The 16,720-nt window shown below is 30.7% G+C and overlaps 1 protein-coding gene across 1 annotated transcript; it reads right to left on the bottom strand.

Annotated features, from left to right (window-relative positions):
* Nucleotides 1–2,823: 2,823 nt before the first annotated feature.
* LOC132735874 (uncharacterized) lies at nt 2,824–5,954 on the bottom strand. Its single transcript, XM_060722892.1, has 3 exons — nt 5,312–5,954; nt 4,618–4,775; nt 2,824–4,337 (listed from the first exon to the last, which is right to left on the bottom strand). Exons 1-3 carry the CDS (start codon nt 5,844–5,846, stop codon nt 3,456–3,458), a joined length of 1,575 nt encoding a protein of 524 aa, XP_060578875.1. The 5' UTR covers nt 5,847–5,954; the 3' UTR covers nt 2,824–3,455.
* Nucleotides 5,955–16,720: the final 10,766 nt, after the last annotated feature.

Genomic DNA, 16,720 nt, shown 5'->3' with positions numbered 1-16,720 from the left:
TGGTCGTTGAATTATAAGTCCCGCTAGTTTTGTATATCTGTTATAAATATCAATTCACGTTTTAAGTACTTACCGCTTTAATTCATCCCAAAATTTCTTTTTTCTGCGTGACATAACTTGAAATCACGCCTTTTAAAGACTTTAAGTGTGCTAAATGTATGCTATCGTTATTGCGCTTTTGTCCTACGCAGAATGCGCATGCGCGAAATGCAACATACGTTGCTATGGAAAATCATAGTGTAAAAAGGTCTATTGAATAAATATATCAAATACGTTTTAACCATTCATTGGTATTATTAGTAGTCAAGAATAAAAAAAAAGATATAGAAAAAATACAAGAACAAATAACAAATAACATAACAAGCATCGAAAAACAACATGTAGCCATTGACAACTATATGTATATATTGTATAATAAAAAGTCAATAAAAATCGGCCACATGAAGTCACGTTCAAATAAAAATTAAGATTTTACAAGTATGTTTTATAATATATAGTTTTGTAAACTCTGTATCAAATGTTGAAAAACGAAGAATATTGTAGCATATAGATTTGATCAAAGTTTCAAGGAAACATAAATGTTGTGAATCTACGTTTGAACTATAGTTGTGGCAGCTTTCTCAGTAAGCGAATTAAGCGTTAAAAATAAATACATGTAATACCAAATTGCTTTAAGATGTCAATAAAATCAATACCTTCCATTTTTTCAATAGTTCCAGGAGATCATTAGAATAACAACGTGTCGAAAAAACCCATCAAAATGTCTATTCAAGGGAGATTTACTGCTCTGATTGTAACACATCACATAAATGTATGATCTCTATGTTAAATTTTGTTGACGAACACAAAATATACCGATTCCTATTACACTTCTTACAATAAACAAAACACAAAGATTACACAAAAAAGAATAACGTACAAAAAAAAGAAAATCAAAAGAAAGCAAAAACGTCCAAAGGAAACAATATAATCAATAAGGAAGGGCGGCGTTCAATAAACGCACCTCCACACGATCCAGTAACAAGACCCAGCGACAAGGAACCTAGGAGGACCCCCCCCCCCCCCTAATCAAATGGACAGGACATGGCATAAGACAAAGCACGGACAGGACAATCACTTAACTGATACTTAAAAAGGAAATAATAGTAACCGACAAGAAAATTAAAGAAAACAAATAATTGATTGTTAAATAGAAATCTGGAAACAAAGTGATCCCTCGGGAGCATAAATCACAACAATATTACAAGACAAATGCAGACTCGGTTTGATTGAGTCTGTACATGAGGGATAATGAATACGTGCCCACAAAGTAAAAGGGCTCGGGTGAAGGCGACTCGAGATTCGGTGAAGGGCGGGACAAAATTAAAAATATAAAACAAGGGACAAAAGAGAAGATACTTACCATAGACGAGAAAACAACATGACGGATAATTATAAAACATAAAATATATATGTTACAAAGTAAGAATTAAAGCACCAAAGTTGTAAGTATATCATAAGAATATAAAATTGTTCAATACAATATAATACATAGTAAATATATACTATATTGAACAATTTTATATGCTTTATATATATAAACTACATGAAAACATAAACACTTTATTTCTGAAACAACATGACGGATAATTATAAAACATAAAATATATATGTTACAAAGTAAGAATTAAAGCACCAAAGTTGTAAGTATATCATAAGCATATAAAATTGTTCAATACAATATAATACATAGTAAATATATACTATATTGAACAATTTTATATGCTTTATATATATAAACTACATAAAAACATAAACACTTTATTTCTGAAACAACATGACGAATAATTATAAAACATAAAATATATATGTTACAAAGTAAGAATTAAAGCACCAAAGTTGTAAGTATATCATAAGCATATAAAATTGTTCAATACAATATAATACATAGTAAATATATACTATATTGAACAATTTTATATGCTTTATATATATAAACTACATGAAAACATAAACACTTTATTTCTGAAACAACATGACGAATAATTATAAAACATAAAAATATATAAGTAATAAAGGAAGAATTAAAGCACCAAAGTTGTAAGTATATAATAAGCATATAAAATTGTTCAATATAGTATATAGTAAATCTATACTTTATTTAACATTTTTATATGCTTTATATATATAAACTACATGAAAACATAAACACTTTATTTCTGAAACAACATGACGGATAATTATAAAACATAAAAATATATAAGTTACAAAGGAAGAATGAAAGCACCAAAATTGTAAGTATATCATAAGCATATAAAATTGTTCAATATAGTGTATATATCAAATATAAATATATAAATATATTATAGTATATATTGTTCAATATAGTATATAGTAAATATATATTATATTGAACAATTTTATATGCTTTATATATATAAACTACATGAAAACATAAACACTTTATTTCTGAAACAACATGACGGATAATTATAAAACATAAAAATATGACGGATAATTATAAAACATAAAACTATAAGTTACAAAGTAAGAATTTAAGCACCAAAGTTGTAAGTATATCAGAAGCATTTAAAATTTTTCAAAATAGTATGTACATATATATAAAGGGAGATAAATATATACTATATTGAACAATTTTATATATATATATATATATATATATATATATGAAAACATAAACACTACATGAAAACATAAACATTTTATTTCTGAAACACTAAAAGTAAATATATAATCTTTTAATATGCTTAAAACAAAACATATCTATTAATTAATCATAGCCGCATAGCCGCGAATTAACTGACTAACAAGCTTATTGTTCGGCTAAATTTGTACATAATCATATTTTGATTTAAAAAAATGTATGAGTAAACACTAAAACCATTATTATGCTTTAAATAATATACAATAATCATATAAAATCAAAACTGAAAAATCTATATACTGAACGCATTTGTAAACGCATTTGTACATGTTACTAACGAATACAATTCTAAAGTAAATGAACAAACTTGCATTGAAACAAAAGCTTAAAACTCAAAACTACATCTGAGTAAAATATTAAATTGAATTAAAAATTTAAGTTGTACACCCAGTGTCTTTAAAATATGAGTGAACACCCCCACCCCTTCTCCTAGAATAGACACTGGCACATTTTAAATTGGTTCAATCGTGTGAAATTAAATAGAAAAAAAGTTCGCAACGCAGAGTGAACCCATTAGTTCATGTTGTTTAGGTCGGACCTCTAGAGAAATGTTGTTCATTATATGCTTTGAAATCACAGTAATCCCCCATTCGTGAACTAATAACAATCCATTAAGCGCAATATGTGTCGATCAAGATTGCATCGCGGCGCCAGCTGTTCATGCATTGTCATGTTTGATTTCATTTCATTCGCAAATTATTACTTGAATACAAACTTAATCTTGCATATTTAGTTTGAAGGGTTTTATTCTTTAATTAAAGAGGGTGAATGTGTTCCCTGTCTGTTCTTCAAGTTGTATGATTCCTTTATCCAACGGAAGAGCTATGTATGTAGTTTCTAAATTCTTACCAATAAGCATTGCGTATGCATTTACATGTTCATCGTCGGGGTCATCTGAACAAATGATTCCCCCACTATCTCCTTCTACTGCAAAAGGTCTTACCTCAGCACCTGGATAACTTTCTTCATTTTGTATTTGAACAAGGCTGGCATTCATTCCCTCAATGGTGTAATTGGTATCTGTGATTATTCCCTTTCCCGGTTGGGATTTCGATCCCCAGACATGAACTTTTATTCCGGACATTGTTGCATGTCTACCCTCAATGTTTTCAATAAGTTTTCCGCGCCGTAGATTACCAACGGAATCTTTTAATTTTCTGTCGTCATTTTCAATCTTCACAACAGCCTCAGCAGCTGCTATATCAAGCGATCCATATTTGTATTTGGATGTACTTTCAATGACACTGGCAATCCTTCTTTCTGAAACGTTTTCTTCAAGAAAAAGGTCAGAACAGCCCAACACAACATGCTTTGCAACCAGTATGCAGTCTGTTCTCGAATCTCCTGCTTCCATTTCTGCTATACATCCAAGAGAACCTGACTTCTTGATGTTTTGATTTTCGTTTCGAGCTATAACTTTTGACCCAGCAGACATTAGCTCCTTCATTTCCGAATAAACAATTGATGAACTGTAATTTCCAATAAGGTTCTTTTCCATAAATTTTTCAATTGTTTGTTTGCGATTTCCCATTTCATTCTTATCTTTTATTTCTTCAAGATAAAGGTGTATCTTTTGAAAGCGGTACCCTACGGCCATGATTGTTGGACACATTTCAAAAAGTTCCTTTCTTACCTAGAATAAGTGTTTTAATAGATAGTATAAGTAAACCGTACTTCTGCATACATTACGTATATATGTGCATACATGTATATTGGCATTAAAACTGTAGTTTATTTTCGGAAAATTGAATTTTTGCTCCCAAAATACAGTACTTATACAAACATATGATTACTAGTAAATGAATACAGACTTTTATTTTGTAAAAGTGAATCAAATCATTTTCCCCATGTACTTAACGTTTTTATCCCTGAACAATATAGCACTTTAGGAACATTGCATTTTAAAGATCTACCTGTTCTGACATAGGTGTAGTGCAACACTCTGGATGAGGTTTTTGCTCCTCTTGTATATGACTTGAATTTAACAACGCCATAATCTCTTCCAGAAGTTGTTCAATCGCTTCTCTTGGTATAGCTTTTGGATTTTCAAACTTGAAAGTCATCCCCTTGTCTGTGAAAAATAAGAACTAAAACGTACTACATTTTATCCTTGTCTGTAAAATTTAGAATAGAAATAAGTTTCTTTAGATCGTTGTCGTACATTCGTGTATTTATAATTTTATTTCTATTCTCAATGCAAAAATAGCGACAATATGAAATGGCTTAAATGTTTTTTAATCTGTAAAAATTACAATACAATCCCGGGGCCTGTGAAAATGAATTAGTAATGAAGAATCTCATAGTCCATCAAGATTATAATTCAGATTGTGTAGGATATGGCTCTATTAATTTTTCACTTTTCTATATTTGTACTTTTCTATGTTAGAAATAGGTAATTGCATAATGGTCACTTTTTAAGGTTAATATCACCACAAATTTGTGTTTGAATGATGGCTCACCAAATGTCCTGAAATCTGAGACATGTTTCACACGTTGAAGCCTTATTTCAAAGTTGATTTGACATAAGATTTAAAAAAAACGGTCATTGTTGAAAGAAATTGAAAGAAAGAAAAACATATATTTATTTAACTTTTTCGATAAACAGACCTTCCACGTTTTCATCAATACTGCAGTGCAACAAATTCTGTAAAATCTTGTAGTATTTCATCAACGGTTTGTACGCTTCATGTTCCAAATAATCATCAATATCACTGGCGAGTGATTCTGCTGTAGTAACTACCTCCTCTGAATTAGGATCATTTTTGACTTCCTGTGCATCAATTACAAAACGTTTACTAGTATTCAATCCTAATTTTAAGATATCTTCTTTTTCCATAGTAGTAAGTATAGCAATTTCCAAACAATCTTTTTCCTTTTGATGAAAACCGTTCAATAACTTTATAATTTTGCTTGAATTTCGTCTCACAATTTTCTCTGTTATGAAAGTATCTTTTTCGTCCATATTTCTGTATATAGAAATGAAAACTGTATCATTTTTACAACAATGAAAGACTTTTTCATCAGTCATTCCAGCCTGTTTCATCATTCTATTGAATCTTGCTTCTATCCCTGGAGTATTTCTTGAAGCGAAAGACCATCGCGGAAAACAGTCCATAGGAACTCGTAATCTTGTCACATCCATTGTATCAATACGCAGGAGTTAGTAAAAGTTTTATGTTTCAATTTCTTTGATCTTCAGTTTGAGTACACTATGATATTAATGTGCAACAACTTATGTTTAAATATGCGAGCAATCTAATCTGTGTTTTTTATCATCATCATCACATGTATTATGATTTGTACAAATGTAATTATCTACTACGTAGTTTGTTCATAATGCGCTTTATCTTATGACAATTGATTTTCTTCCCATCATACTTTTATCATTTAAAGGATTTTAACTCAAACATAAAATACTTTAGATTTTGCTTACTTCGATAACAAATAGTAAAATATTAATAGCAAAGATGAACGTGGAAGAGCAGTGTTGCACCGTATAAAACTTACGACGTGTATTCCTTACCCATGAGCTGTATAAATTGGTTGAAAACGCATACAACTGATGGTGAGCTGTATTCGTAAGTTGACAAATTATAAGGCTTACGAATTATACAACTTACGTAAGCTGAATACATTAGATATAGTTTTCATTTTTAGTGGGGATATGAGAAAATGTCTCTTTACGTCTCAATTCTATTATACTGTTTTGGTCGTCGTCGTCGTTGAAGTTGTCGTAGTCGTCAAAGTGGTAGTCATCGAAGTCTTAGCCGGTTGTAATTGTATTCGTAGAAGTCATAATCTCACTTGAAATCGTAAAATTCTCAATCAAGATCGTAGTTGTCGTAACTATAGTCGTGGTCTTAGCTGACGGTGTAGTCGTGATCGTGTTCTAGGCGGTAAGACCCTTGTGGTGGTAATCGTCGACGAACCTGTAATCGTAAGTGTAATTCTTAAAGTCGTTTTTATCGCTATAGTCGTGGTCGTAGTCATAGAGTCGTAAAAGTCATAGTCGTAAAAGAGTAGTAGTAACCGTACTCTTAAAAGTCTAAAAGTAAGTTGTAGCTATACATGGTCGTTGTCATCATAGATAACGAGTTGTAGTTGTAAACAATCATGGTCATGGTCGTGATCGAAGTTGTCAGCGCAGTCTTTAAATATAAGATCGTTTTCGTGGCCGTATATGTCTACATTGTCTTTTTAATTTGTTCAAAATCGTGTCCGAAAATCGAAGACACGACAACACGACAAATAAAGGGGGTGCCGATACGTCGATCCCTATCCGCCGACACGAAATTTCTACAAAAGAAAAGCTCGAGTATTCGCCTATTAAAATATCGTTATATCGCCTAAAATAATATCGTGTATTTGTGTCGGTGCATCTCAAAAGTCGAAAAGGAGATACGAAAACGTGAATTGGCAGAAATCAACCACCACTTGAATTATACAAATAATTTTGTATCAGTCTGTACTTCATTTGCAGCCTTTTACCATATACACCATTAATCTGATACCTGAAGTGCCTGTATGATATTACAAAATAATTTTGATAAATATAATCATAAATGCTGACTGCATTTTTTTCCCTACGCAGTTCTTTTCGTCCATTCCAATAATTTTATCAATTAAGCGAGATAACATTTATTTACGTCACATCGTATGATGTGATACATATACATTTAATGCATTTGCTTATACATGTGGTGCAAAGGGCTTCAGTGGTCGGATGGTTAAAGTCGTTGAGTAAGATCAAATTTAATATTTTAATGATTTTGGACCACAGTGGAGAAATGAAATACTGTAGCTGATTTGAACACTTTCTAAACTGTTTCCTTGTCTCAGCGGTAATGGTTTCACATGAGGAGACATGAACATAATACCAGACGGGTTTGAACATATAAAGGCAGACAGCGAATGATTTAGGCCTATTCTGTCATACATTTGTTTCACTTAACAGCACGGTGTATCACAATCGCATCCTCTCTGCACTTTCCGAGAGGACCTCGAACACAAGTATACACAATACGGACTCACCTACGCTAAGAAACTAAACATGTTAACAAACAGTAATTTTATGCTGGTATAGTTGTTTTCCTAATTCATTCCAATTTATCGAGTTAAATTTCGCCTGAATTTAGTAATTTATAGACAAAATACTCAACAGAACAATATTTATATACTTAATAGTATTGTTTGGGAAACCAAAAGTACTCAATGTTTCCAACTTTTGACATTTATTCGAAATTGGTTATAATTGTGGGTATTTATAAATTGATTATGATTGTCAGACATGATAATATTCAATTATAATTTACCGAAGTAGACTTTACCACATACCCGTGGCGCTTTTGCGACTCCGTAAAAATGGTATTTCACGGCCATCACCATAACAACAAAAAAATAATTTTTAAACTTTTATTGTTATTATAACTAGAAATAATTCTATAGTTATACAAAATGAAATAAACTAATTATAAAGTTATCATTCTTGATGTAATATATGTAATATCTTGATATAAAAACTATTATTTGTTTTCAATAATCGGTTGCTATGGCAACAAAAATAAAAAATCGTCAAATGCAATATTTTTGCACTTAACATGTTTAATTAATCACCAAATTAATGCATATATTTTATCAAAGAACAGCAATGTTTAAGGCTTTTCAGAAAAAGAAAAAAAAAGATTTTTCCTTTAAAAGTGTTATTGATAATAAATATAAAGGTAAGGATTAAATTCTCAGAATTTCAGTAACTTCTCCATGATTAAGGCGAATATCATTAATTAAGTAATTTCAGTTTAAAGCACATAGCTCTAACATGATGGGAAATTAATTATAAATCCAATGCAAAACAAATATTCTTTAATGCACTGATTACAAAAAAGGTGTATATTTGGTTGCCATGGTAAAAAAAATATGAAAAAACTGCATGATTTAAAATAATGGCATTTTATAAAAAAATATTCAATATAAATGATTAAATGTATTCACAATAATTTCAAAAGTCTTTCAGAAATTTAACCACAAAATAGAAAGATCTTGCACTAGTTATTTTCCTGACTATATTTTCAGTTACAGATATTTACGGTGTAATCATATTCTCATCAGTGTATTTTAAATTGTTTAATATGAATAACGTTTTAGTATATTTTTAAAATGAAATAATTTCAAAAATTTAAAACAATTATAATTAAATAACAGATTTTTGCAAACACATGGAAATTGGAAAGTCTCAAATGATAGCTCACTTATGCCCTTGAATGTAGTCTTGCAACCCCAGTTTGAGGACTTGAGCCATTTGTAACAACAAACATGTCTCCTCATATGCCTTCAGTTTTTGTATAAACTTGCAAAATTAAGTAAAAATATTGTAGCATCTGCCACTGCAGTATTCAGCTTTTTCAGGGATATTTCTGTAGACATAAATTCTATGAGAATAAAATTCATTTTTGGTATACTGTCAAACATAGACAAGTCATTGACTTCTCACAATGCCATCCTGAAATAACAAAAACCTGAATAAGTATAAATGAAACAATATAGTGTATATGATAATTTGACTGAACAGAAATGAACTACAAGTAAACTGTTGTATAATATTGCACAGCTATTTGGTTCATATAAGGTCCTGTTCATCATGTAAGTTCTTGTGTAATATATGACAGTCTATACTAGTATATCATGTACATGTAGCAGTAACATTCATCTTGAACATGATTAAAATAATCTGAATCTACATAATATGCATGTATTTTGGTGAGAACACCCCACTCTTTATTTCACAAAATTGATTATTCAATATGGAATACTGAATAAATATACATGTTACCCAATTGAAGTGATTTTTTTTATCTTGACCAATACTGTGCAGTTGATACAAAGTGATTGTCTCTTATTACTTCATACCCCTGTTGCTCAATAGGACATAGATTTCACCAATTGTGCCTCATTTTCATCAATAGTATATTCATTAGCATATAGATGAACTATCTATGTGTTCTGAAAATTATGTACAAAATGTATATGTACTTTAACAGCTTAACATTATTTTCAATACATTAATGACAGTATTTGCATAAAAACAATACAGCCTTATTTCTAAATATAAACTTAAAAATTTAGTTCCTGTTACTGTACAATTTTTTTAACATCTTATCTGACATCATATTTTAAATGCTAAATTTCAAATAAGTTACATTGCTTTCAACCGCAATTCAGGAAATTTATCATTATCATTATTTGATAAAAATGGTTGAGAATGATCAGTTCATGATGATTATTTATATTCCTGTATGTATACAATGATTACAATCATAGTAAATCATTTGACCTTTAAAACAGTATCAAACCACTTACAAGTAAATTTCCTTGTGGTCTTAAAGAATATGGCTCCAACATGCTGGGTATTATCTACTTTAAAATGTTAAATGTCTGTTGGCTGACCTAAAATTACAACACAAAATATTTCATCAGCAAAAAAGTACTGGCTCATACTAGTAAATGATAGAAATATCCGGGTAGCAGGGCTTCTGTTAGGGGATGTTTTGGAGTCATTTCCTCCTTGATTTTGGCTTGTAACTTCATAAAATATAATGCTTGTCCTTTTTCACCTATATAATGATAAATGTGACTTCCAATGTCAAACATTTTGCAGTCTTTGACTTCCAATGTTTTGAACTAAATGGGACCCCTGATTGTGGAATTATGCTATGTGGTATTCATGAATAATGTGAATATAATATGATTTATTGTAGATACTACCAAAAGGATAATAATAATAAATGCATTTTATTATTTATCTATGGTGACATCTTCAATAGCAGTACTATTTAATGTATTTCAAAAGCAGCATGCAGTACAGGAAAAACATTTTCTTTACTAAATTGGATCTTGAATTGTAATAGAAATTCATTTGTCAATTATTACAGTACCAGTACAGTTCCCTTGTCATATCCTAGTATTTTCTTTGAAATTTACACTTTTATAATTTATTTCTCAAATCATGAATGTTATGCAATCATTAAATACAATTTAAAATACTAATAATATTACGCAAGACGCATATATAATGATGGTATACGTGCTTCCTTGTTGATTAATGGACATTTCAACATGTGATAAACCAATTATACATAAAATAAGTGGCTACATATTACAGAAGAGATAATAAATGCTGACTTCATTTATCTTTGTTGATAAATCAGTTAATGATACGTGACAGTTGTTTATTTGCTGACAAAAGAGAGTGATAAAACCTTCAAGGGGGTTTTATATTTAGGTCAGATCATTCTATAAGCGCAACTTAAACTGGCCGGTCATACCTGTAAAAAAAGATGGTGCCATTGCTTCTTCATAGATGTGTATGCATTTTCGTATACAATATACTTGTTGTCCCTAAAGCTCATTTTATTACCAATTGTTTTCTTTGCTTTTTATTCTTTTATTTACTAGTATTTGTTGTACGGTACGGAATAAGACTTTTATTTTTTCTTTCATCCTGGTATATTATAGATACATGCATTTATAACATGCAATGTTAATTTTAAAAATAGCTATGGTCCTAGGACATTCTATCGCCATAAAGTTTATATATTCAAATGTTTCGCACTTGTTGCAGTAATTTAATATTAATTATTCATTAGAACTGACAAATGAAAAACAAGGACAATCTAAATGATTTTAGGCAATATCATGCCGTATCGAATAGCCGCCATATCCAGTACACTCCTTATAGTTATATAAAAATCTAAAAATTGTCAATAATCATCGAAAATAAGTAATAGAAAGAGCATCGAAACACGAGGCTATCTGATTTGTACGAGGGGGTGTAGCTCCCGAGTATCAATCAGATTGCCGAGTGTTTTGATGTTCTTTCTCTTTTGTATCATACTCAAACATAAAAACACGTTCCTTGTTGTCACAATATGAAACCCCAGAAAAAAGAAACCAATGAACGAGCATCTGAATATAATATTTCCATCGCTTTCCCTTTCTCTGCGTCATAATTTGTAAACCCCAGCGAAATGAGCCAATCAATGGAGTGCTGGTAACTAATACATGCATGCATGCACTCCAGTTAACGCACTGTGCATGTATATACGTATACGATTTAACTCTGACACATTTTCAACGGAAAGGTACCCAAACTATGATACAACTTAAATTTAAAACATGTTGCCAAATATATTTTGAAATTACACGCACTTATAAAGCTGAAATAACACTACAACTTCAACTCTAATGAATTCAGATTTGTTCCGCACGAAGTATAAATATCTCCTAGGTTAAAGATATTTAGTATAACGGAACAGAATTTGTAATTTGCCAAATTCCCCACATATTCATAAGTTGAGGACGAATGATGTCACACACAAATCGGCATGGAGAACATAGCCCGACCGAGGATCGAACTCGCGACTCCGCGATTCTTAGGCCGACGCACTTCGATACAGGGTTGGAAACAACATTGTAAGATTTGAGAACATTTTAGCCATAAATAATTGAATGTACATGCACTTATAAAAGCTGAAATATCAGTATTACAGTTCGCGCTGTGTACAAACTATTTCTTCAACACTATTTATTCAACACACTAGATTATCATTCAAAATAGCAGACTTACATCTCTTTCTAATGACTCGTCACTTTTAGGAATGGCAAAATTTTAATCAAATACAGAAATATGGAAACTGTTCAAAAGCCTAATAGTGTCAAATAAAATAAAAAATAAACTAAAAGGCAAAGGCGTTATAACACGAATAAAGGCGTTATAACGCGATTCAAAAGGCGTAATTACGCGTATAAAAAGGCGTAATAACGCGAATAAAGGCGTTATAACGCGAATCAAAAGGCGTAACAACGCCTTTCATAACACGAAAGAAAAGGCGTAATAACGCAAATCAAAAGGCGTAATTACGCGAATGAATGCGTTAAAACGCAAATCAAAAGGCATAATAACGCAAACCAAAAGGCGTAATAACGCGAAGCACAAGGCTTTATAACGCTAATTTAAAACCATATAAATTCAAATCAGTGGCCTCGTAATGTAAGGAAAGGAAAAGCAATGTTGATCTATATGAATTGATCAAGATGTACGTTTTCATACGTCCTAAGGCCACAGTCTGGTGGTATTGTTTTATCTTTTATAAGGAAATGCTTTCGTCAGATTAGAGGTTAACTATCACCCAACTATAGATACTTTTCTAAAAAGACAAAGAAGACAATGTCTTCTAATTATGACTTAACTGAAACACTTTCACCCTTTTAAGCTACCTATCAATAATTAAGATACACTTTCACCCTAATGTGACTAACTTATAGCTTACGTTTTTCCAAATCTCTTTACGTAAAGTCTATTACTTAGTATAGCTTTATTAGGAACGACATAATTAAAATATACTAGACTTAGGTAATTGTACAGAACATACCCGTAGATAATTGAACGTATGGCGCACATATAAAATAGGAAAAGATAAGATATAAGATAACATAAGAAAAGAAAATAAAATAAATTAATTGTAAAATCAATTATGAGATACATGCGAATTCAGAGCAACTGTATTAAAGGGGTACCCAGGCAAATTAATGACAAAAATAGCAAACTCAACTCGAATCAGTCAAAAATGACATTTGTAGAAGTCCTAGCATGAATTTTTGTATAAATTCTCTATATTTTGGGTTTGAAGCGTATATATCTAAATATGTTGAATGAAATTTAGACGGCGACAAAATCACCCTGTAGTTTTAAGACTAGTCATGTGACTTAAACAAACCTTGGAGGTTACAATAACAGATATTGCGGAGAAACAAACCTAAATCATTAATTTGACATGTTCTTTAACGTTTCCAGAGTTAATCTATTATGAAATCTTAATTAACGCTCTAACCTGACCCACGTGGGTCAGGTTAGGATTCTTTATAACGAGAAAAATTTTGTTCCTGTGACTGCCTTGTGTATTCATTTTAAGAACATTTACAGGTTAATGAATGAAAAATTCAAAACAAAAAAAAATGAAAATTTTGCCTGTGTCTCCCTTTAACAACTTGTAAGTCACCAAGTCGCCTTATATTGGAAAATATCAAAGAGTCTTCATAAGTGTATGACAAATAGTTTGCATTATTACTGCGCAAATGGAATGATATTTATGATTGTAAATGTATATTATATTATTATATACGAGTTAACATCTTGACAAATAAACTCAGATGAATATTGTTCTTCCTTTCTCGCGTTACTATAGGTCATTTGCTTAGTATAATTATGGTATTCAATTGGCATTAAAAATCATTACGCCTTTTGGTTCGCGTTGCTACGCCTTTATTCGCGTTACACTGCCTTTTGATTCGCGTTATTACGCCTTTTGATTCGAGTTATAATGTGAATAAAGGCGTTATAACGCCTTTTATGATTTGCGTAATAACGCCTTTATATGCGGTAGTACGCCTTTTGATTCGCGTAATTACGCCTTTCGATTTGCGCGTTTATTCCATTTTTGCAATACTACGCCTTTTTTCGCGTTATAACGCCTTTTGATTCGCGTAATTATGCCTTTCAATTCGCGTTATAACGCCTATCATACGCGTTACTTCACCTTAATTTTCGTTGCTTCGTCCTTTTTTGTGTTATAACACCATTTTATTCGCGTAATAACGCCTTTATTCGCGTTATGACACCTTTGAATTTTAATTTTATTTTTTAATTTGACACTATTACGCTTTCGTAGAAACTGTTAATGTATAAACGCAATACCATTTTAACCATTAACCATGATGGGTTAAAGCGGTGAATTTCTATGAGGTGACTAACCTAAACGGCTTCTATACGGACAATTTTGCGTTTCTTTTTTCTTCTATACAAGTAAGCGCCGGTTTCTATCAGAATAAAAGTAAAATAAAATCATGGATGAGGAGCCAAAACCGATGACAAATATCTCACAATCTTACCGGAAAATCTGTGCAATAAGCACGAATACTTGACCTACGCATTAATCCTCTAAATTTATATTGAAATTACAAAAGAGGTATAAAAGGTGTAGTAAGTTAATGAAAGGGCCATAACTATGACAAAAATCATTGAACCGGACAATGCCGACGATTTGCACAACTACACTTGGTAGTCCTATAAAATTTGGATGAAATTGTAGCATTTTTTTTTAAGAATTAGTCCTGTCAAGATTTGTGACAGGCGGACGGACGTGCCAAATAATGTTTTTTTTTAATAGATCTTAATATGCACATTGGAATAGTTGTTATTGTTTGATGATGTTTTCATTTGTGTTTTATTATTATTTAGAAGGCCACGTAAAGATGTATATTTATTTGTTTTATATATATATATATATATATATATATATATATATATATATATATATATATATATATATATATATATATATATATATATATATATATATATATATATATAATTATAAATATATATAATTAAAGTTTAAAACGATACGGATAAAAATAGCGGGAAAAAAAGAGAATGAAGTGATGCCTTTTCCAGTTTACAAAACTGTAATAAATGATTGAAGAGAAATATCAACCGGTTTCACCCGTTAAAGGGATCTTCAAGATAATGACGTTAATAACGTCGCTTGGTAACGACGTCAAAACAATGTAAAGGGACGTTACTCTTATAACGTTTTAAAGGGACATAATAATCAGCTATAATATTATTGTTATAAATATATATCAAAGTTATTTTGAATTCAATTCTGGTTTAAAAACGTTTATTAAAACAGTTTCTTTCATTCTTCTTTTGAATGTATCTGGTTCTTGCATTTTATAGATTGGCATTATATTAAACTTTGGAGTGATGTCTTTTGCGCAAATGGCAATGTGTCGACTGACTGGTAATAATGCATTGTCTGGATTTCGTATATGTTGGTTGTGTAATGTTACTCGATTTCTTAAATTTGAAGTTTCTCCAATATAATCCTTGGAACAACCATTACATTTCAATGCATATATTACATTTTTAATGTCGCATGAACCTGAGAATTTTACTGGTTACGTTATAAGAGTAACGTCCCTTTACATTGTTTTGACGTCGTTACCAAGCGACGTTATTAACGTCATTATCTTGAAGATCCCTTTAACGGGTGAAACCGGTTGATATTTCTCTTCAATTATTTATTACAGTTTTGTAAATAAACTATTGCAATGTAAACTGGAAAAGGCATCACTTCATTCTCTTTTTTCCCGCTTTTTTTAGCCGTATTGTTTTAAACTTTACATTATATATATATATTATATATATATATATTTATATATGCATGTGCGTTGTTTAAGATGCGTTAATCAATGTTACATATGTATATTGGAAGCAGAAGTTGTTACTCCATGTTTAAATTGTGGAATTTCACTTCATAGAGAGACAGTAAAATATGCAACATTTCCCATGCGTACCTTTCCCCAGTACCGTCTTGAGCACTCTTAATTTATCAACATTGCCAGTTATAGAATCATTAACAAAGTACTGCCAGTTACATAATCATTAAGATAGTATAGAGACGAGGTGAAAAAAAGGTATTAATCAGATGGCAATGTATTAAGTAGGTGGTGGAGAACATTAACATGAAAATGTTGCATTGAACCAAGTCATCTTACAAACTTGTGTGCCTTGACGAGAACTTGACTACCAAATGTGTTTAAACAATTGTCTTAGTAATATTTGTAATATAATTTGTTTTATAGATAAATTTTGACCCTTATTCTTACTTTCTCAATGACGGTACTTTTAACGTGAAATTATGACGAATTCTGACATCACGGGAGATAACTGTATTCACTTTTTTACTTAAAGCTGGTATGAGTGGTCTCCCTGAAGTACATTCTGATAAATGATGTAAAGAAATCATTTTATAAGTAGATGAGATTCCATATTTACATTTGTTCTGCATATGTTTCATGTTTATTACGGATGAATAGTTAGATAAAAGTCTTGAAGCATCATATTTCTATTAATTATACTTTTTGACTAACCGCTTGCTCCATACACAGCAAAGTTATTTT

Source organism: Ruditapes philippinarum, unplaced genomic scaffold (genome assembly GCF_026571515.1).
Source record: "Ruditapes philippinarum isolate M1 unplaced genomic scaffold, ASM2657151v2 ctg500_1_1_1_1, whole genome shotgun sequence".
In the NCBI taxonomy this organism is placed as follows: Eukaryota; Metazoa; Mollusca; class Bivalvia; order Venerida; family Veneridae; genus Ruditapes; species Ruditapes philippinarum.
Note: the sequence above shows the minus strand (reverse complement) of the source record. Positions and strands in the feature narration are given on the sequence as shown.

Excerpts from the sequence above, each read along its gene's own strand:
- LOC132735874 (XM_060722892.1), bottom strand. The coding sequence starts at position 5,846 with ATGGATGTGACAAGATTACGAGTTCCTATGGACTGTTTTCCGCGATGG. Across the intron at positions 4,776-5,311 it reads TATTGATGAAAACGTGGAAG|ACAAGGGGATGACTTTCAAG; the intron begins GTCTGTTTATCG and ends TATTTTTCACAG. Across the intron at positions 4,338-4,617 it reads CTACACCTATGTCAGAACAG|GTAAGAAAGGAACTTTTTGA; the intron begins GTAGATCTTTAA and ends CACTTATTCTAG.